A 22,877-nucleotide genomic window follows, 5' to 3' on the forward strand; every position below is an offset into this window, starting at 1 on the left:
CTCAAGAGACTACATCCTGGAAAGACAACAGGTCTGGATGGTGTGTGTCCAAGGCTGTCAATGGACTGTGCAGCCCAGCTGGCTGAGCCTCTCCAGAGGATCTTCAATTTAAGCCTTCAAACAGGGAGGGTCCCGGTCCTGTAGAAAACATCATGTCTTGCTCTGGTACCTAAAGTAAGACAACTCGCTGAGATAAATGACTACAGACAGGCGGCCCTCACATGACACCCACCTTCTGAGGCCACAGGTTGAACATGCACTAGACCCCCTACAGTTCACCTACAAAGAACATATTAGAGTGGATTACACCGTTCTTTACATGCTCCACCGGGCCCATTCTTACTTGGATGAGCCAGGTAGTTAAATGAGGATTATGTTCTTTGACTTCTCAAGTGCATTTAACATCATCCAAACCCCCATTCTTAAAGACAAGCTGGAAGGGTTGGGGGTGATCACTATTTCACGTCCTGGATTGTGGATAACCTGACAAGACGACCTCAGTACGTCAGGCTGGGTAACTGTGTCTCAGGGACAGTGATGAGCAGCACTGGGGCACCACAGGGGACTATTCTGGCTCCGTTCCTGTTCACCCTTTATACGGTGGACTTTAACAACTCTGAGTCCTGCCACATCCAGAAATACTCGAATGACACAGCTATTGTGGCGCGTATCAGAAATGGACAGGAAGAGGAGTACAGGGATCTGACGATGGCCTTCAGTGAATAGAGCAACAAGAACTGCCTCCTTCTGAACACCTCCAAGACCAAGGAGATGGTCATGGACTTTCAGAGTCCTAGGCACACCCTTCAGCCCGTCAACATTCGAGGGAAGGGCATTGAGGTGGTGCACACTTATATACACTTAGGTGTGCACCTGGACAGTAAACTGGACTGGTCCCTGAACACAGATGCCATCTACCGGAATGGGCAGAGCCAGCTCTTTTTCCTCAGGAGGCTGAGGTCCTTTGACATCTGCAGTGAAATGCTGCACGTTTTATCAGTCAATGGTAGCTAGTGTACTTTTTTATGCTGCAGTCTGCTGGGGCAGCAGCATGTCAGACACTAACACAGAGACTGGACAAGCTGGCAAAAAAGGCTGGGTCTGTGCTTAGCAGGAGTGTGGACTCACTCAGGACTGTTGTGGAGAGATGCATGCAACATGCACAACATTCTGGCAGGACAGATAAGCAGCTATAGGTGCAGCAAACGTATCATCTCACTGCAAGATGTTCAAGAGATCCTTTGTTCCCACTGCCATCAGGCTATACAACACCTCAGCCAAAGGATGTGGACTAATCTAATTATCATTGTTTATTTAGTATCAACTGTTATTATTATTATTATTATTATTATCATCAACAATGAGCTAATGGACACATGAATTTCCCCCAGGGATAAATAAAATATCTATCTATCTATCTATCTATCTATCTATCTATCTATCTATCTTTCAAATCAGATAATTTGACCTAGCTGTGTATCCCCTTCCTGCATTCAGAGGTTGCCATGGTGACAATGCTGTTCATCTGTCTGGCTGCCTACCTTTCTTTATCTCTGAAAAAGGTAGCACCTGGAAAACATTTGTTAAAGGTATCCACCAATCAGAATGAGCTCCAAAAGAAGTCCATCAATTAGAATATATGTAAGATGGAGTCAGTTGGATTTTAAGATGAAATTAACAGCAAAATGTTTCCTCTAAGAAACTGTGTCTACCTGCCTGCCTGCCCGTCTCCCTGTCTACCTTTCTATGTGTCCGTTTGTGTGTGTGTGTGCGCTTGTGTGTGTGTGTACATGTGTGTTTCTCAGGTGTGTGTGTGTGTGTGTGTGTGTGTGTGTGTGTGTGTGTAAGAGAGAGAGTCTAGCTGTTGAAGACAGAGAGCTCAAACAAATCCATGAAAGAAAGGGGTCAGCTAACCTCTCAAACTCCTGCCATTTAATACAAAACAGTACATAATATCAGCAAACTTATCACGTGGTCTGCGCCACAAGACTCTCCTGAACACCACTTTGTGGTTTTTGTGTTTCTAGAGCCAAAAATGGGAAAATAGGAGCAAGTTGCAAAAAAGGGTCGGTTCTGGTTTTCTCCTGAGGTCCTCTCCTGAATTTGTATTGCAGTCTATGGGAGAGATGAAGGGTGCCTGCATCACTTGGAGGGTCACTTTTCAAATTCTAAGGTAGACAGGTAGCTCTGAAGAAATTTAAGAGTTATCTACCCCATGGAACAGATTCTACTGTAAAAAAATGTGTTTCATATGCCAGAAATGGCGTCCATTTTAAAAAATGGTAGTGATTTAGAAATTTCAAGTTGCTAATTGGATTCTTCAAATCAATGTTCCTAGAGGGTTAAACTTTCCAATTTCAGTGCTTGTATCCACATTTGAAAGATATTACAGTTACACTATTATGTTAATATTATTATGTTTACTATTATGTTGCGAGATCACCTGGCTATGAGTACGTTAGCCTTTGAAAGCTGCTGATGTACAGTGGGTGCACATTTCTTGCTGCTAATGCGGTCAACTAGCCTGAATGAATAAGAGCCCATCTGCAGTGAGATCGATCATATCTCCTGACTCTGTCAAACGGCTGCAGGTGATGACGCATCCACAGCAGAGGGCGTTCCTTCGAGATGAGGCAGAGGAAACAACCTACCTGTGTCATCCCCTCACCACAGCAGGGTGACCGACGTTGTTTGGCTTTGTTTGATCAAAACAGCAACTGAGACTTCTTCTGGAAGAAAGCCTCAGTGCTGTTTGTCCTGTGAGGAGCAGTCACCATATCTGACTCATCTGATGATGAGAGTGTTTTGAGGGGAACTTGGGCAAACAGGCCTGAGCAGCTATCATAGCTGTCAGAATATGTATACAGAGGTGGATGAGAGGAAGTATGCCAAGATTTTTTATTTATAGCTTATATTTTCAAAACAATTTGAAAAAGAAATACAATATTCAGTGTTTGCCCACAATCTATTCCTCAGACTGTGTCTGTGCACCTTCCAATGTGTGTGTGTGAATGTGTGTAACTGGGTTAGTGTGATGAAGGTGTTCATGTAAATGTATGGTGTCCAAACAACAGTGTGAAACTGAAAAATATTCAGTTTCAATCAAACTTTCAAAAAAGCACCTAGCAACAAATCTAGGGTTTTCTTGGACAAACCTTAGTCACTTTCTGTAGAAGAGTGCCAGTTTTGCTAAGCTCATAAAAGTCCATTGACCCCTTTTCCACTGCCAGACGAGTTTGCCTTCCTATTCAGACTGAGGACACACAGAACTGCAAGGAGCAGAGCACACACAGAGACGCAGTGGACAGAAAGTGAGCTGTTAGCTTCTGTCTAAACTGGTGAAACAGATTTATCTCATCTCCTCCCGAGGTTGATGCACCTGTAAAATTGTCTGAGCCTCCATGTGCGACGGTGTGATTTGTGATTGTGTGTTTTTAAAACAAACTTATTTTGAATCTGCACTCACTCTTTCATCCCTGAGCACAGTAGCTGCGGTGTTTATGGTTTAGCAGCTCCGTGCTGGACAGGTGACAGGTGTCTGTGCTCTGAAGACATTACAGCAGAAAAAGAGGCGAAAATTTCTGTGTTCATATGGAAGTTGTGTTTATATCAATGCCAATAAATAGCTGTGTCTACTGCAGAGTCATTTGACCGGGGAGTGAATGCCAGTGGTTCCCTTTTCCATTTTCGGCAAAAGCCCGATGTTAGTTGGTCTTAGCGGGTTTTTTGATGAGTGGAAAAGGGGCTTGAGTTACCATTGTACAGTTTACAGTCTTTGCACAATTTTGCACAGTCTTTGCACAATTTTGTTAGATGGCAATACAGCAGTAAGCTAACATGTAAGTTTGTGTATTTTACATTAAATTAACATCTGTAACATCAAGCACGTCAAAAAAGCATAGACCCAGACTGATTTATTGCACATCAGTCACTGACATTTTTATAGCTGGAGTAACTAAAACAGTGCAGAGAAAAGTGACTGAGAGCAGAAACAAGAAAGCAAGAGAGGGTAAGCCAACTCTCAGGGCAGAGACAAAGTGAGATTATGTTCATATCACATTCATTGTTCTCTGGCCTGTGATAAAAGGCAGCAGTGAGGAAGTGACGGTCATTAACATTCCACCTCACTTTCTTTCTTCACATTTTTATTTCCTCCTGGACTGGAGGCCAGGACACCAGGAGTTGCAGGCTGGGAGAGGGCGGAAGTAAAATCCACTACAATTCACTTTGCTCTGCTTTTTATTTTTCAGCAAATGGATTCATTGATCTTTAAAGGTCCCATATTGTAGAAAAACATCTTTGATTATAAAGCAGGTGTAGGTTCTATATTATTACTGTGAAAGTATCAAAGTGCTCGGTCCACAGAGAAATGCACATAGCCTGTATTCACACACTGAGCCATAAAATGAGCCGTCAGCTCGACCCCACCATCACCTGGACCTACCATTCAACATTTGCAGGATTTGGTTTAAGGAGCAACCTGTAGTTGCAAGAGCTCCAAAGAGAATTGTATATTCAACTGTATAGATTTTTGGTTCTTAAAACCACAAATATATCTTCTTATGGATCAACTAGCACCAGTTTCATTATGGTTGGGCTAGGCTAATTTAATTAGAATGAATACGGAGGATAAATAAGCTTTTGTTCAGATACACAGATCAACTGATTAGATTCAAAGGAAAACATCAAAACTCTTAACTAAATGTGCCACTATTAAAAAATTGCATTATGCATTATGGTCAGTCATTTGATGAAGTAGTGTACAGGCACAGCAGATTCTCTGGGATTGAGGACACCTATGTAAATATTTTAGGTTGTAGGATGAACCCAGTTAGTAGAGATGGATCTTAGTTGTAACAGCGACACTCCTGCCTGGTTAGACAGTTGGAGTTTATACAAATTGCTTGCCCCGTGCTGCTTTAAAATTCCCTGTGGAAAAGAGGCAAACTCCCCCTGTCCCTCTAGTGGTCTCCCCTCCAGCTGTATGCCCGGGGCAAACATCTGGGAGAAGCCCTGGTTGTGCCATTGTACCCTTTCCCTGCCATATGCATCTCATGTCTCACACCAGAGTCAGACATGTGTAGATGCACTGCATTAATGTGCAGACTGCATTACCAGTGTAAGTTAGAGGAAGAGCATATGAGATGTAATGAGTTTGTAAACAACGCTAAGGGTGTGTTCACTGCCAATGGTAATTTGACTTTGAATACAGGAAAGATGACAAGTGTGTCCTTTAGCTACAGCACCCTATGATAATATACAACAATATATTGATATGTGCAGAATGACAGACACACACACGAAAAACCTTTATATGAATAATCAGAACTTACTTGTTCCACGCTTGTCTGAGCTTCTTGGCGCTGTACACTGTAAACCGATCTGTAATGACAACAAACAGCAAAGTGTGTGAACCACAACTTGCCATCTGCTTAATGTACATTTATCTCATCACAAAGTTACACATCTGCTGCACTGCTCTAAAACACCTTCACACAGAACTCCTACACGCAGCAGCAACTTATTCAGAAATTACATTAAAAATCAGGCAATTAAATGCTAAAGCATTATTGTTATTCAAATCTATCTTTTAATTCTTATGTTTTCCGCCCTTATTTCGGCACCTAACTACTCCTACATACTTTGTGCTACAGAAACATTTCAACTATCAAAACGTTCAGCATTTTCAGGATGGGTGCTTGTATTCAACTTTTTTCTACTATTATTAAAAATATTAAGCTTTTTCAGCAATTTTTGTGTCATTCAAATGAATGGAGAGACTGTTCAAATCCTTGAAAATTTAAGCCTCTTTGAACTTTAACTTCTTCAGCATGCTTTCAGATATAGACGTCATTCAAACTTTAAACTGTTCACAAGACTTTCAGCTATTAAACTTGTATTCAACATTTTGATATCTTGTACTGTTTTTAAATTATTACATTTTAAGTTTTATCCGTTTTTCTGATAATTTTTGAGTTATAATGGGTGTGTAATGTACGGAATGTTCAGTGGCTAGAGTGGGTGACATCAATGTTACCGTGGGAGAAGTGCTAAAACTTGTCTGAAAAAATTCTGTGTAACACATCCTCATGGCCACATATTTCAGTCTTCACACATAATTTCCCAGGTTGTAGACACATTTGTCCTGTTTCATAGAAAGCGTATACCTAGCACAGAGAACAGTGAGCCTCAAAGTGATGGGAGTACCCTTCAGCTCTCCCATAGACTACAATACAAATTCAGGAGCTGATTCCAGAGAAAAACAGAACTGACCCTTTTTTGTAACATGCTCCTGTTCCCACATTTTTGGCTATAGAAACACCAAAGCCACATGTTCTGTGCACAGAGGTCTTGTAATGCTCACGGTCTAACAATTGTTCTAATAGGAGGTCCTGTTTTTTCATAAATAGCAGTTGTTTAACGGGCTTGCCGAGCCAAATTCTCACTCAGCTCTGTGTCAGCTCTGTCTTCCACACACATACACACATACACACAGACACAAATACACACACACAGACACAAATACACACACACACACACACAAGATAACAGTTCAGATTGGACAGTACAACAGTGAATACAGCAGCAGACATCTTGAATTTAACCTGCTCCACTGGTGTTATACTTGAGATCCTCCTTTTACTTTCCTGCGGTCGCTAACTACTATCAAAACATTAAGCTTCTACAGGAGGTTAATGCTTATAATCAACTTTTCGATACTCTTTATAGTTTTTTAAATATTAAGCTTTTTCTGCAATTTTTTACATTGGAGACAGCATTCAAATCCTTTAAAACTTCAGCCTCTTTGAACTTCAACTACTTAAGCATACTTTCAGCTACAGACTTCATTCAAACTTTAAACTGTTCACAGCTATTAAGTGATTAATCAGCTTATTGATATGTTAAATTAAAGTTTTACTCTTTAGGATGCAGTTCATCCTTCTGTTGAATGATTTCTTTTACAGTTTCAAGGCATTTAATTCCTACTTCCACCCTTGGCAGTAAATACTTTGGCTTTCAATGTTTCAGTTGCCAGCTTTTGCAGCTAATGGACTTCAGCTCCTCCAGTTTAACATTTTGGCATCTAATTTTTCAAAGCACTGTATTTCAGTTAATATAAACTGCTTTTTCAACCATTTTAGCATTGTCTCAGAAATCTCCTTCAAGTATTGCTTGTACATTTCTTTTTTTTTAGGTTTTCTTCTGCCAATCTTGGCCATTTAACTTTCAACTTACATGTTCTTTCTGTTTTGTACATTCTTGTACATTTCCATGCTACACCTTGTTACACTTTCCATTAACAATTCAGGCCTTTTCAACCATGTCATACCATTTAAGAAACTGAACAAGCTGGTGAAGAACACCAGCTCTGTGGTGGAGGTGGAACTGGATAGTGTGGAGGCAGTGATAGAGAAGAGGATGAGAGGAAAGCTGAAAACCATCCTGGACAACCCCTCTCATTCCCTCTGTGCTGACCTGAGGCAGCTAAGGAGCACGTTCAGCCATCAAGCCATGTGCCATGAGGCTCCTTTGTCCCATCAGCCATCAGACTGCACAACACCGCAGCACCAACACTCTAAGGACTCAAATCTGTATATAACAATAAAATCCACACAAACTGCAACAACCACTATACTCTTTATATATTATTTTGCGCATGTATAGAAATGCCTACTCACATTGCACATTATTGTCTATAGTATTTTCTAATTTATCTTATTTATTCTAGATTCTGTTTCTCTTCTTATTTTATTCTGTATTATATTGTTCCTCTTTTGCTGCTATTCTTCTGTGCTGCTGTGTCAATTTGAATTTCCTCTACGGGGGATCGATAAAGGTACATCTTCCTCAGTCATTGCTTCAGCTACTTCAGCATTGCTTCAGCAGTTGCTTCAGCAGTTGCTTCAGCTTTGTCAGCATTGCTTCAGCAATGTCATTCAGCTCTCAGCATTCACATGCATTTTCAGCAGGAAATGCATTTTCTAGTTAGTTTTATGATGCTGCACTGTTGTCTTAATCTGAGCCAAAATTGCCATGTGGACACACAGTCAGCCTGCACTGTCACCTACACTACCAGCCTAATCCTTACTAGCCAACCACTGTCTGTCAGTGTCAACTTTCAGCCTGCCAGCTACCCAACAGTGGGTCCAGTCATCCAGTTAAGCAGCAGGGCTGGCCTGAACTGACCACAGGTGCCCAGGTGATTATAAGATGATAGGCATTTCTCCTGCATGTACATTTGGATATGCAATCAAACAAGATATATTTTATTGTATTATACTATGTGATGTTTGGGACAATCAGGACTAAAATGAGCAATCAGAGGAGAGGGACCTTGGTAAAAGAGGTGACCAAAAACCCAATGGTCAAAATTGTTGCAAAAACTTTGGACTGAGTTACTTGTGGAAAACCTGACTGGTGAACAGAATGTCATAATTGGACAAGCAGAAGAACAAATCTTATCTGCAGACCATTACACAATCTACAATCATGTCTGTAATTAGGTATCATGATATCCATGCCTCTCTCTCCACCTTCACTTTCCACACAGTTTAGCACTGTGCTTAATTCTAGATTAAATAATGACTCCCCATTGTACTTCATCTGAAAAGATGTGATCGCCCTCCATAACCAATAATGTGTGCTTTATCTATATGTCTTTATAAGAGAAAGTGCATCCTGTCAAATTACTTGAGCTGTACAGGATACTCAAACTGGGTTTAAAAAGCATTAATAGTGAAATTATAATCTATCAATAATTTGGATTATGTTAAAACATTTATTCTTGTGATCATGATTGTCTCTTGAAAACAAATATAAAGGGTGAACTAACTATATGATGGATGATAGTTGTTTCCACATTCCCCCTTTTATTTGTTAAATACTGTATATTAGCTTTGCCTGCCTGACTCCTCTGCTTTCTGTCCAGTTACAAAACAAAACCATGAAACTTAACCTTAGTCATCACTAATAACAGTGATGAGTGTGATGATGAAGAAGAAATTCATAGATCAAAATGGTCTAGCTCTGAGTGCAGTGTAAAAGCCCAAGCTAACACATCAATAAGTAAGACAGCAGAGTTGAAGCGAGATATGAGTAGAAGTGAGGGGGAATCTGTGGAACCTTTTCATAACCACAAAAATGTGAAAAAATAAGTGGCGCCTCCACTCTGAGGTTGAGCCAGAGCCACTGTCATGTCAGAGACCCAAACTTAAGTGATGTATCACAATGATTGGAAAGCATTTTGCGTGTAGAAGTAACAGTAAAATGTGATGAATCATAACCAGAGGAGTGATTTAGTTGGAAGAGTGAGCAGATAACAGCTCAGAGGAGCTCAGTGCTGCTGTGGAAACCCTGCAGGGAGGTTTCTAGACTGTCGTATTACTGCCATCTGCTGCTCACTGTAGGATTTTATTGTGTATGTCAAGCTAACCAGTGACAAAGCTACTGTTAATGTTTTTTTGAGAAAATAAATATAATGATCTTAGAATATTGCAAAGAACTCTCAGATTAGTGACAGACTTTTGTATTATCCCATCATGTTACTCAAGGTCTACAATGATTAAAATACATACAGATTAATATCAAACCAGTAAATTTCTCAGATTAATATTCTATATGCCTACTTATCGTTCAGCCTTTGAATAATAATTATAGATCTTTTTTTTAGAATCATATGAAATGAACACTCTGAACTTTATTTCTACTCATGCAGTTTTAAGCACAGCCAGCAGATTATAATTCCATTTCGTGTGAAGATTTTTCCTACAATATAATAATTATTTCTCCTCCTTCCTGTGTTTGTTAGTAATGCAGCCGCAATAACATCAGATCTGCACTAGTGATGGGAATTCCGGCTCTTTGTGGAGAGCCGGCTCTTTTGGCTCGGCTCACTAAAAAGAGCCGGCTCTTTCGGCTCCCAAGTGGCTCCTCAGATTTTTTGTTACTTAAATTAATTTATTACCAAATTATGTGCAAAATGAATAACTAATGAAAACATAAAATATAACATATGTATAGTATGTATATGGCTTTATTAATAAACGTAACATAACTTAACATATGCATAAATAAATTTTAAATAAAAAAGACCCATTTTAATTTGTGAAAAAACACAAAATCAACTAAACATCACTCAACAAAATATAAATTAAAATGTGCAACCATGTACAGTGAAAAACAAAACACAAAATGCGAGTGTCTGTAACCCCTCCCCTCCCCCCTCCTGCTCAGTGTAGTCACACAGACGCTGACACAGCCACACATGTTGACCAATGCGGCTTTAAAAGACAATTTAAAAAATCTCGATCGGAAGCCGGCTCTCTCGATCGCGAGCCGGCTCCCATCGTTCACTTCAAAGAGCCGGCTCTAATCCGGCTCTCGTTCGCGACCGACCCATCACTAATCTGCACACGTCATATAAACAGATACAACGCTTGGAGGCAAAAACTAGGCTAATCTAGGCATATGTGTGTTTGTGCATGTGTGCGTGTGTGTGTGTGTGTGTCTGTGTCTGTGTGTGTGTCTGTGTCTGTGTCTCTGGTTCAGAAAAGTGCACAGCTGTTCAACACAGTATGTGAGAGGCTAACAAGGGCCAACTGTCACCATGGCCACAGGATGAGAGATTACATTTGTATGTGTTTCTGTGTGTGTGTGTGAGACCATGAGGGTCACACCAGTTGGTCCCTAATTGGCCACTGGAGATAGGAGGCTGGGTCACATCTTTGTGATGCCTCGCTGCCCCGCACCATTATTCTAACCCTCTTTATGGCCATCCCTGTCTGTCCCCTGTCCTCCACTCCAGCTCTTCTTCCCTCCATCAGCACCAACACTAATCTGCACTCTCCATTCGTGTTCCCTCTAAAAAGCCCTAATGAGCTCCCAGAGGGCACGGCTACCCTAGCAGAGCTGCCACCCCCACTCCTGAAGCTGCTGTTGCTGCTGCAACGGAGTACAGTGACATTTAGGTAGACTGTCCCATTGGTTCATTTTGATGATCAGGTTACTAAAGAAGTGTGTACCTGTAGAGATCATCAGCTCTAGTGGATCCATGCTAACACTTTACCATATGCTACTTTGAGTAAAAATTGTCTCATGTTAATGCTTTAGCATAACTGCAGAATAATGAGTGGCAGTAGGCTCCATGCTAACACTTTACCATGTTATATTAAGTAAGAAATGGCTCCATGCCATCACTTAAGCATAAAGGATAATGAGTAACAATAGACTCCATGCTAAGATCTTATCACACTCTATAGCTGCGTTTTGACCTGGAACTTTTAATTCCAGGTACTTTCCTTCAAGAGCAAAAAGGTTCCTGTGGCCCATTGCTGTCTGTGTTTCCACCGCAGCCTAAAGTCCCAGGAAGATTAGCCAAAATTATTACTTGATATTACATTATTCACAGCACTTTGAGGACATTACATGAACGAAAATATGGGCCAAATTGCATCTCGTATTTATTCAATACAGGAGGCAGCATTTTATTTTCAAATATGGGACAATCTTGTATTATACGTGACAGGTGGAAACAATAGCCACTCTGTTTGTTGTGGTCCTTTATTTTTTTGAAGTCCTGTTTCTGTTTTTTCACCTTCTCCCAGACCTGTTTCGTGGAAAATGTGTTTGCTCGCTCGATGCTTGCTCACTCGCTCGCTGTGGACTTTTAAACATCGCAGGTGAAATAAAATGCAGTGAGTACTCAACCAGACAGAAATGTTCAGCACTGCAGACCACATCCCCCAAAGTTCCTGAACCTTTGGAAAGTACTACCCCCTGACCAGGTACCTTTTTGGGGATCGATCAAATACCTCAGAATTAAATTTCCTTCCTAAAGTTCCTGCAGTCAAAACGTGCATAGTTCCTCAAAAGATTCCTGGTTCTTGGGGAAAGTTCCTGCGGTGGAAATGCGGCCTATGTTGAGTAAAAGATGGCTCCATGCTAACACTTAACCAGATGCACTGTTGGGAATGATTTCATGCTAACACTTTAGCACACATACACACACTACTATTATTATTATTACTAATGAGCTGCTGGACACCTCTATCTATCTATCTATCTATCTATCTATCTATCTATCTATCTATCTATCTATCTATCTACAGAATAATGAGTGACAGTCGGCTTCATGATAACATCTTATCATACTCTATGCTGAGTTATTAATTATCATTTAGTTTGGTGAATTTTAAACAAGTTAGTGAGAGTTTACAGCATCTCTGTTCACTGTGTATAAAAGTGCTTTATAATATGTACGGTCTCACCTGGTTTGAAGTGAGGCAAGGAGTTTACACCTGGCCAGTTATCCTCAGATGGGGTGCCAAGGACCTGAAAAAGACACAGAAATATGGAGAAGAGAAAGTGAACAAGTGAAGCAAGAAAACAAAAGATTTTCTGGTTAGGTAGGGTAGTTAGCATGAGCAGCTAACTCATTAGAGGGATTCACAAATGATATTGCTGACTATTTAGCACTGAAGAAAGAGACAAAATAATTCATAGCAAAACTCACAGCATCAATTAATCACATGCTCACAGCCATCTCAATTATTTTATTATTTAAAACTACAGCACTTGGGGCGTCGAGTGGCGCAGTGGGTTGAGCAGGCGCCCTATATGTAGAGGCTACAGTCCTCGCTGCAGTCGGTCCCGGTTCGAATCCCGCATCAGACGGCCCTTTACTGCATTTCATTTCCCCTCTATCTGCCTCCCCATTTCCTGTCTCTCTCTACTGTGCTATCCAATAAAGGCATAAAAAGCCTAAAAAATATATACTTTAAAACTACAGCACTTACAATATATTTTGTCAAATATAGGATACAGAATAATGCAGTAATATCATGTTGATGTTCTGTTGAGTACTAAGAAGTGTGATTAAGTGTTACAGATCATAAATATAGTTGCATAAGAATTTACTGTGTGTTGGTACGAGTACAGAGAAACTCGGCATCATTATTTTCTCATGCATTTCATTGCTCATGCAAAGTGATGAAAAGTCTATCTTTCATGGAAGTACTGGCTGAGTTCTCACGCACACAGCCTGGGTTTATGATGACAAAACCCAGAGCAACGGACATGCTTTCGAAATGATCCATCACAGTTAAGCAGTGTAATAGTTTCCAGATTGTGCAGTCATTCCTGATCTACAGCATGCTCCTACAGTGTAGTAGTTGTGCAGGGATGTTTGATTTATACTCTCTGCTTGAGAAGATAGTGCATGTAAACATTGGATGGACGTGTGCTGTAGGATCATTGGAATAAATCAGTTTCAGATTACTCTAGCTAGCACAGCTGAGAGACAAAGAAAAAAGAGAATGACAGTAAAAGCTGAGGGAATCACAGTTTATGTTTTCACAGCAGAGAATCCAGGCAATTCGTCAAACTCTGGTTACAGAACTCTGTTTCTGGTCTCTTTTAGATTACTCCATTTCTGTCTCCCTGTTACTGTGTAGTACTTAACAGGTGACAAAAGACAAAATATCACCACCTCTTAACTTGAGTATGTTACTCAAACAAAAATGAAAAAAACAAACACAAAAGACAATGGGTTGTGTGGTTAAAAGAGCATCAGTTAACTAAATTCATTACTGGAATACTCAAATACTGGAAACCAGAGGAATGTAATAAGGTCAGATGACTGTTTAATTTACAGCATGTTGGTCAACTGACCCAAATGTTAGTCATAGCTTGTGTAATAACACAAAGTGCCACCAGAGAGCAGTACAGCACCACAAGGTCAACCTCAACAGGAACAATGAAAGCAGTCAGGACAAAGAGACATTGATGTGCAAGCTCAGCAACTAATCTTCAGTTTTAAAAAAAGCACAAAGCTTTTCTGTTTAGTTATCTATATATTGTTGTCTTTAGCAACAATATTCCACTTCTGAGTGTATTTAGTTTAGTGTTTAACAAATGACAAGACTTGGATATAGAGAAAACATGAAGTCAACCACAGTGAAGGGGGCTCAAATGAAGAGTCGAAGGGACTATTATTACCACTGTTCTCCATTATAAAAGATCTTGTCTACTAGTCGGTAATGTACTTTAAGAAAGATAATACAATTAACAGAGTTTAACTTTGATTTACAAATGGAGATTAATCAAAATACATGTTTTGTGTTGTTTATTTGATAAACAAAGAACTCAATATACATTGACACAACCTGTCCTTCCTTTTCTCTCTTTGTGAAAGATATAAGTAGGAAGGCAGCCACAACATATTTTTGAGCAGATAAAGATCTAACTTTAACCGAACTGTTTCTAGGGGTTATAAATGCAACATCCGAGGTCAAGTCAAAAACTGAGAGGATTCAAATATTCGTTAAAGCAGCAGTGCATTATCTAGATATGGTAGCATTGAAGTGGGAGGAAGTAAGAGACAATTTAAGTCTGCAGGCAAGCCAAGAATCATGTATTGGTTGACATTAATAAAAATTTTAATATTTCAGTGGAATGCAAGAAGTTTTATATTGGACAGGGACTCAGAAAATGTATATATAATAGGAGAGAGAAACCAGACATTCTGTGCATACAAGAATCTTGGTTGAAGCCACATTTGGTCTTTGAAATTTATGGATATGTAGCTATTAGGTGAGATAGGAAAGAAGGAGGAGGAGGGGGATGTGTCACATTTGTGAAGCAAGGGATCTCATACAGAAAACTGGGTATAAGAAAAGAAATGGAATATGTGGTAGTGGAGGTATGGGTTGAAATGAAGGAATTGGTGGTGGTGGATGTTTATAATGCATGTATGAGAATAGAAACAATATCGAAGAAATAGAAGGGCAACGTAGAGCAAGCATTGTATGGTGTGGGGATTTCAAAGCACATAACTAATTATGGGGGAGTAAGAAAACTGTCATTAGTATTAGGGCAGCTGCTCTAAAATCTATTCCTAAAAGTAAGGGGAAAACAAACATGAAAGCAGTGCCATGCTGGAACATTACATGTATAGAGGCACAATTGGGATCACAACTCCCGTAGGAGAAGTGTGGGGGATGATTAGAAAGTTGGGAGGGGAAGGGAGTGGAGTTATCCTGTGCTAACAACTGAAAATGAATTAGCAGCAAATAATAATAAGAAAGCAGAGCTTTTGGCTAATATTTTTGTTAAGATACACAGTTTTAACAATTTATCTAAGGTGGGAAGAAGAGGTAGAGAAGAAACGAAATCTGAAAATATGGATGCTTTAAGGAAAAAGAAGAATACTGAAGAATACTCCATTTACAATGGAAGAATTAAAAAGAGTGCTTGCTAAAACTGGAATGACTGCTCCAGGAAAGGATGAAATAGGTTATATTATCTTAAAACATTTAAGTAGCGAAGGATTGCGTAAAGTATTAACATTGTAATAAAAAAGTGTGGGAGGAAGGTACCAGCAACCTGGAAGGAGGCAGTTATTGTATCTATAAGGAAACCAGGATAGATGCAAGCAACCCACCAAATTATAGGCCAATTGCCCTGACATTGCATATATGTAAACTTATGGAATGTATGGTAAAATGAAAGATTGATGTATTATTCAGAGAATCAGCAGCTAATACTAGGATGTCAGAGCGGATTTAGAAAAGGGAGGGGTATAGATTCAGTATGTTTAGAAGACAAGGAAGGCACAAATTAATAAGGAAACAGTGGCAGCAGTGTTCTTTGATGTAGAAAAAGCATATGATATGCTATGGAAGAAAGGACTATTTATTAAAATGCATTTAATGGGAATCAGGGGAAAGATGTTTAATTGGATAATTAAAAAAAATAAAATAAGAGAACTATTCAGGTAAACATTGGAGCTGAAATGTCCCAAAAATAGAGGTAGAAAATGGGACTCCACAGGAGTCCTATATTATTCTCAATCATGATAAATTATGTATTTGAGTCCATGTCACCAGATATGGAAAGATCATTATTTGCGTATGTTGGGGTCTTGTAGAAAAAACGAAGGAATTTGGAACATGTAGTAAAAGAAACTACAGGAAGGGATAAAGAAAGTTGAAATGTGGGGAAAAAAATGGGGATTTAAATTCTCAGTTGAAAAAACTAAAGTAATGCTCTTTACGAGAAGGAGGGGTAGGGGGAATTTTTATCTGGACATGTATCGAAGCAGACCAGAAATGGAAACATTTTGTTTTTTTAGGGGTCCACTTTGACACCGGATTAACATGGGGAAAGAAAATGTTATTGATAGATGCAAAAATATAGATGTCTTGTAGGATTGGATTAGGGAGCAGATATGATGATATGCACTGAAACACAATTGCATATCCTTAATAAGATCAAGGGTAGACTATGGCAGTGTAGCATATGGTTCGGCATCAGAAACAGCTCTTAAAGCACAAGATGTTGTTCAAGCTAGAGCCCTAAGAGTTTGTATTGGTGCAGTAAGAACCTCCCGTGTGTGCCGTCCAAGTAGAAACTCTAGAAATGCCATTGTGCCTACGCAGGAAGCAATTATTGGTTATTTACTGGATAAATCTCAAAGGTCATGAGAATAACTAAAATCAATATTAAAATAATCCAACTAAAAAGTGTTGCAGAACTGCTGGGACACACAGAGCACCTAAAACAAGTTCTGGCTGGACAGGAGAAACAACAGCAAGAAACCTATATCACAGCTAGAATTTTGCCCAACTGTCATTTGTCCAGTAATCCCTGCTTGGATGCTGGAAACTCCTGAGGTAGGTATGGAATTGCTGTAAATTAAGGCAAGAAATAGAACGGCAGATTTAATGAGTACATTCTATTGCTAGACAGAGCACAAATATTCAGATTTTTAGCACGTTTTTACTGATGGCTCAAAAGTCACACACAATCACAGACAGTACAGGCTTTGTAATCACAATTCCAGAGTACAAAACTGAAATATTCAAACAAACCTCTACCTGTCCTAACTGTGTACACAGCCATTTTCATGGCACTGGAATGGATTGTACAGAACAAACCAAATGAAGTCCTGATTTGCAGCGATTCCATATTGGCACTCAAAGTGTTGAGTCAAGTATGTCTTATTCTCGACAGGATTTAGTTTTCAAAATAGTATCAGTTCACTCCAAAGCAATCAAACCAAGGCACCAAATTCATATCCTTACTGATACCAGCTCATAATTAGAGGGAACGAAAAAGTTTAAACTAGCAAAACAAGCTCTACAGAAAAGAAATATAAATATCAGAATTAAGATATCTAAAACACAGGGAAAAAGTATTGTAAGGAAAATTATTCATAGAGAATGGCAACAACACTGGTATCAGTAGACAAGGGGGAGACATTTCTATACAGTTCAAAACAAAGTTGGCAGTGTAAGGTACAGGGGAGGAAGAGAGGGAGAGAAGAGGTCATCATATCATAATTAAGAATAGGACACAGCAATCTGCAAAGTACACATATGATAGGGAAACATCCAAACGGTCTTGAGCAATGTCAGGCACCGGAAAACTATAGAACATGTCCTTATTAAAAATGCAGTCAATAAACATCAGAAAGGGAGGATATGTTGAAGGAAATGGAACGTTTGGGGAGTAGAGAAAAGAAGTTGGGAAACTGGACTAAAGGAAAAGATCTAGTAGAATGGACAATGTAGGAGCTGAGTGATGTCAAAAAATAGCAGTAATGCAACTACTTGGATGCCAGCTTCCGCTAAACAGCATCAAAGAAGAAGAAGAAAAAGAAGAAGAAGGCTCTCAAGTAGTATTCCAACACTCTGAGGGTGGCTGTGAACCAGACAGGTGACTTTTGCAAGTTGTAGATAATATTGGTTGTTTTTTTTTTTGCTGTGGATGTCAAAGTTTTTTTTTCCTCACTATTTTTGTAAATAAAAGTTCAGCACTTTAATCTACTTTTGTGACTCAAACCATCTTGTTATTTTTCAGTTGACCCACAGTTTTTGTGACAATCAGTTTCTTTTAATAAAGCATACAACAGAATCTTAGGTACTTTGCTCCTCCACAAATTTATTTTTAAAATGAATGAACATTTTGCAATTTGGCAAAAGGTTCAGCAGAGCAAAACAAAAAACCACCCCCTGTTGATAACTGAAATGTAGCTGAAAGAATTCTAAGTAAAGATGGCTGGTCATACTATTAGGCCTACCAGCTAAGAAGGATTGACATCTAATACTTAATCTGAAAAAACAGTATGATTAATTTAAAATTACCTGTACGAAAAGAGTAAAAATTTTGAATTTTAACGGCCTTAAATTATGTGCACTTTAATCCAACATCACAGTTTAAATTCAAATACAATGTTCTGGACAACCACAACAAAAATATGTCTGTTCAACTACTAGGTGCTTACAGTTGATCCTTCATTGGTTTGACCAGAAACCAGCCCCGAGGTAATCACTATAATACTGAAAATCTTCATGTGTTTCATCAAATTTGATAGATGAACTGTACCATATCGTGTTCAGACTGTTAATTATAACACTTCCTCAGGCCAATCACCATTTTTAAAGAAGCTGGAACACAGTAGCAAAATATAATCCCCAAGGTTTTGTCACAAACATGTCACTAGATCGTTATAGTGTCACAGGTTTTATTAAAAAAATTTTTATTTTCTTTTATATCTTTATTAAGATGCGGTAAGAAAGGGACAAGAAAGTTGGGGAGCAACGGGGCAAAGAGACTTAGTCGGTTTCAAACCCAGGCCGCTTCAATTAGAACTAAGCCTTAATGGTACACGCTCTACTAGGCGAGCCGCCGAGGTGCCCCATCATTGTAATGTCACAGTAATTATCCCCCTCTATCTGTTTAACTAAGCAGCAAAGGGAGTGATTGTGTTTGTGCACAAAACACACACAATTATAAAATAAATATATTGGAGACTCATTTGAAACTTGTTTTGAGTACAATCTTTTATTTATTTAAATGAAAAGATATATTACAAACTAGAAAATTCCTGGAGAAATTTTGAATGAGCCTGCTGCTTGTTGCGTGTAATTCACTCCTCACGTTTCAATCTGTACAAAGGAAGTTACTTTCAGTTTCATTCATGTCATAGTAACTTATCCTGACATTGATCTGGCCAAAATTACCTCACAATAATGGTTTTTAACCAAAATTGCCCTCACAATTATAGAAAGACATGTATACACATTGCAGTCAATGGGAGAGGTGGAGGCTACTCCCATCACTTCCTCAAAAATTGTAAGAGATATCAGAAAGAGACCAAAACTGATACAGGGCAAAAACAATCTCTACATTTTTTATTTAAAAATTATCCATTAAGGTTGGAAATTGTGGGATTTTAATGAGCTTGTCTGACTTTTTGAGGAAAATTTTCATGGATGGCAGTTAGAGGGCACAGTTAGCTCCGGTTAGCGAGTGGAGCTGTGCCTAAAGCACGTCACCAGATGAACGTTGTCACTACTATTAGTGAAAAGACATCAGTAGAGGTAAATCACTGTGTAAAAATTTTCTTAGATGAAAGAACAAAGCAAGTCAGTTAAAATGTGTTTGTTTGTGAGTAAAGGTGTTACTGCGTTACATTTGAAAATGGGGATGGAGTGGTGAAATATGGTATAGGGTGATAATAATAATATATGATAAAACTATAGAATAAAACAACATCTTTAAGTTACATGATGTATCAGTTCCCTGGTGAGAACAGCAATGAAATTAACTCATTAATTGTAGTTAGGCACTTTGGAGCTTGAGAATACACCTGATAATTACTAATATACTCAGTTGGCAATTTATTATTAAAATAGTTTTGACAGTTGTTGTACAATTGATCACTGTGGAGTATGTAGTGTATATTACATTTTTGTGTAAACTGTAATAGTTGTCAAAATACCAATTTAACCCAAAAGAGTCTCAAGTCTTGTGACCCATTTAACGTTTCAACCATTTTTCTACAGCATCCACAAGTATGCAGAATAATAATATATGCCTCCAATACTATTGCATTGCTGGTACATAATAAGTATGCAGAATAATATATGCCTTCAATACTATTGCATTGCAGATACATAATAAATAAGCAGAATAATAATATATGCCTTCAATGCTATTGCATTGCAGGCACATAATAAGAGTTCATTATGTGTAGTGTTTATATGTGTAAGAGAGGTGGAATTATACAAATACAACAGACTTGTTAAATGTTTTTGCTGTCCCTCCATCATTAAATTACTTAATTGATCAGACATTTAAAATAACAAATTAAATGTCAATATACCTGTATTCTTTGTTGCCCAGTGTGGTTAGAGACAGTTGTGTGGCCACAGTCCTTTTCCCCACAAAACGATCTTTCTGATATCCTACTTCACTGCTTTGGGACTGCTTTATGAAATAAGAGCAGTCAAATCTCTCTCTCAAATTAAATCGAAGGCAACTGGACTTGTATTTGTCTGTGGAAGACGTTTCGCCTCTTATCCAAGCGGCTTGAAGCCAATTAATCCTAACCCACCACCTTTTTCAATGGTGGGAAATCAAATGGGTTTATAAATATGTTCTATCTTTAGCATTGAAATGACTGATTTGTGCATCATTTTTGATTTTTTCAGTAGCTGGGCTAAGGAGCCTGAGTTCGTTTTAACTGAAGCAAACAGTTTAGGTATGAAATCACTATGCATACTGTACATATGCTGCTGTTGCTACATGCTAATATGGCTGCACTGTAAATGCAAACATGGTATTTAATTAAAAATAGTAAATTGACTTAAATCAATCAAATTGCTAATAACACTCGCTTTTAGTAAGTTACTTGTAATTTGTGGTTGAAAAATCTCACCAGCTCAGTCTACTTGAGCTGGATTCATTTAGAAAAAGTACATTTTTGATAATTGTGCTTTTTTCTGTGTTGGAATGTAGCTAAGTACATTTACTCAATACTGCACTTAAGTACAAAGTACTTTAAGTACTTTACTTGAGTTTTTTTTCTTTTCATATTACTTCCTACTTTTACTCCACTACATTTCAGAGGGAAATATTGTACTTTTTACATCACTGCATATGTAATAATACATATGTGATATATAATAATAATCACAAGAGCCATTTTCCCTCCATTGAGTATGCTACTTTTACTTTTAATTTTTTAAGTATTTCTTTTTGTGGTTATATATTTTTACTTAATTGAAGTTTTCACTGCAGGACCTGTATTTGTATTGTAACAGAGTAGTTTCAAGGAGTGGTATTAGTACTTTTGCTTCGTTATGGATTTGAAAACTTCGCCCGCTTTTTTTTTTTTCCACCTGTGGGCATGCGCAGATCCGTCCTCTCTCTAGTGATGGGAATTCCGGCTCTTTGTGGAGAGCCGGCTCTTTTGGCTCGGCTCACTAAAAAGAGCCGGCTCTTTCGGCTCCCAAGTGGCTCCTCAGATTTTTTGTTACTTAAATTAATTTATTACCAAATTATGTGTAAAATGAATAACTAATGAAAACATAAAATATAACATATGTATAGTATGTATATGGCTTTATTAATAAACGTAACATAATTTAACATATGCATAAATAAATTTTAAATAAAAAAGACCCATTTTAATTTGTGAAAAAACACAAAATCAACTAAACATCACTCAACAAAATATAAATTAAAATGTGCAACCATGTACAGTGAAAAACAAAACACAAAATGCGAGTATCTGTAACCCCTCCCCTCCCCCCTCCTGCTCAGTGTAGTCACACAGACGCTGACACAGCCACACGTTGACCAATGCGGCTTTAAAAGACAATTTAAAAAAAAAAAAAACGCTCTCAATCGGGAGCCTGCTCTCTCGATCGCGAGCCGGCCCCCTTCGTTCACTTCAAAGAGCCGGCTCTAATCCGGCTCTCGTTCGCGACCGACCCATCACTACTCTCTACGCTTGACGGTACATATCAACAACATGTAAACGAGGTGGAGCTGGACCTTATTGAGCTGGACCTAATTGAGCTTTACCTAATTACTGCAACGGGACTCGTGATTATTATTTTCAGCATTCTTGTGCTTGGCACACTCATTTGGTGTGTAATATTTTACCCTTGTTTAGACCGTTTTGTTTCTGTAAGTAAGCACCATATTTTTCGTGCTTGCTAGTAATGATGTGTGTAGTAATGTCGGCTAACGCTAGCTGAACTATATTATGGACATAACGTGGCTAAATTTTGATGAAACTTGGTCAGTACTTTATTATTTTTTCAAACCACGACTTCCTCGTGTTGAACATAAGTAACATTAAAGACTTTTGTCACGTTAAAGTTGAGGAGAAACTTTAGTATAACGGTCGCGGGCGTGCGCGTCACGTGCACGCGCACACCCGCTGCCTAGGCTGTTAAGGTAGGACTATGCTAACTTAGCTAACTTTAGCTACCAACAATAACAGTCTGTGTTGTCAAAGACAGGACTACCACTGTGTGTCGACCTATGATTGGGGATATCACCACAGTCAACTAACTTAATGTTATTTTATTTAACCCTCCTCACTTAACACTAGTCAATATTCGTAGCTGTGCCGTTTCCATGGTTACCACGTGTAGCGCGCCCAATGAGCGCGCCCACTGTTTACTCGCGCAGTGCTTGTCTGATCACAGGAGGAGCGCAGTGAGAACCCGCAGATCAGACTCGGTACAGACAAAAGTGTCTCCCTGTCTGAAAAGATCTTTACTCAGTTTATCATAGCCTGTCATCATAGGGCATGTATTTGCTGGCATACTCAGTGGCCTAAATTATTCTTTAAGGTCATGTTGTCTAGAATATGTACATTACAATACTGTCTTTGTGGGTAATAGGCCTATGTTACAGTTTTCACTTGTACTAGACACAAGATGTTTATGAGTTGTGGTGAGCTTTGGTTGTGTTAAATTGTTGTATTATTTTTAACTGTCCCCTTCCAGGCTCAGGCAGATGGTGATCAATCCACACGTTCCATAATCCCAGCAATAAAAGGTATTTTCACCTAATAA

The 22,877-nt window shown here is 38.8% G+C and overlaps 1 protein-coding gene across 2 annotated transcripts in view; it reads right to left on the reverse strand.

The window, feature by feature from the left end:
* The window catches only part of LOC111227009 (cyclin-dependent kinase 14), a 246,640-nt gene that overhangs the window by 16,854 nt on the left and 206,909 nt on the right, over window positions 1-22,877 (reverse strand). For both annotated transcript variants that reach the window (XM_022752355.1, XM_022752364.1), the window contains 2 exons: window positions 12,267-12,330; window positions 5,334-5,382 (listed from right to left, as the gene is read on the reverse strand). In XM_022752355.1, coding sequence (XP_022608076.1) covers window positions 5,334-5,382; window positions 12,267-12,330 — 113 coding nt within the window. The remainder of the gene's footprint in view (window positions 1-5,333; window positions 5,383-12,266; window positions 12,331-22,877) is intronic.

This window comes from Seriola dumerili, unplaced genomic scaffold, assembly GCF_002260705.1.
Source record: "Seriola dumerili isolate Sdu_G_001 unplaced genomic scaffold, Sdu_1.0 BDQW01000017.1, whole genome shotgun sequence".
Lineage (NCBI taxonomy): Eukaryota > Metazoa > Chordata > Actinopteri > Carangiformes > Carangidae > Seriola > Seriola dumerili.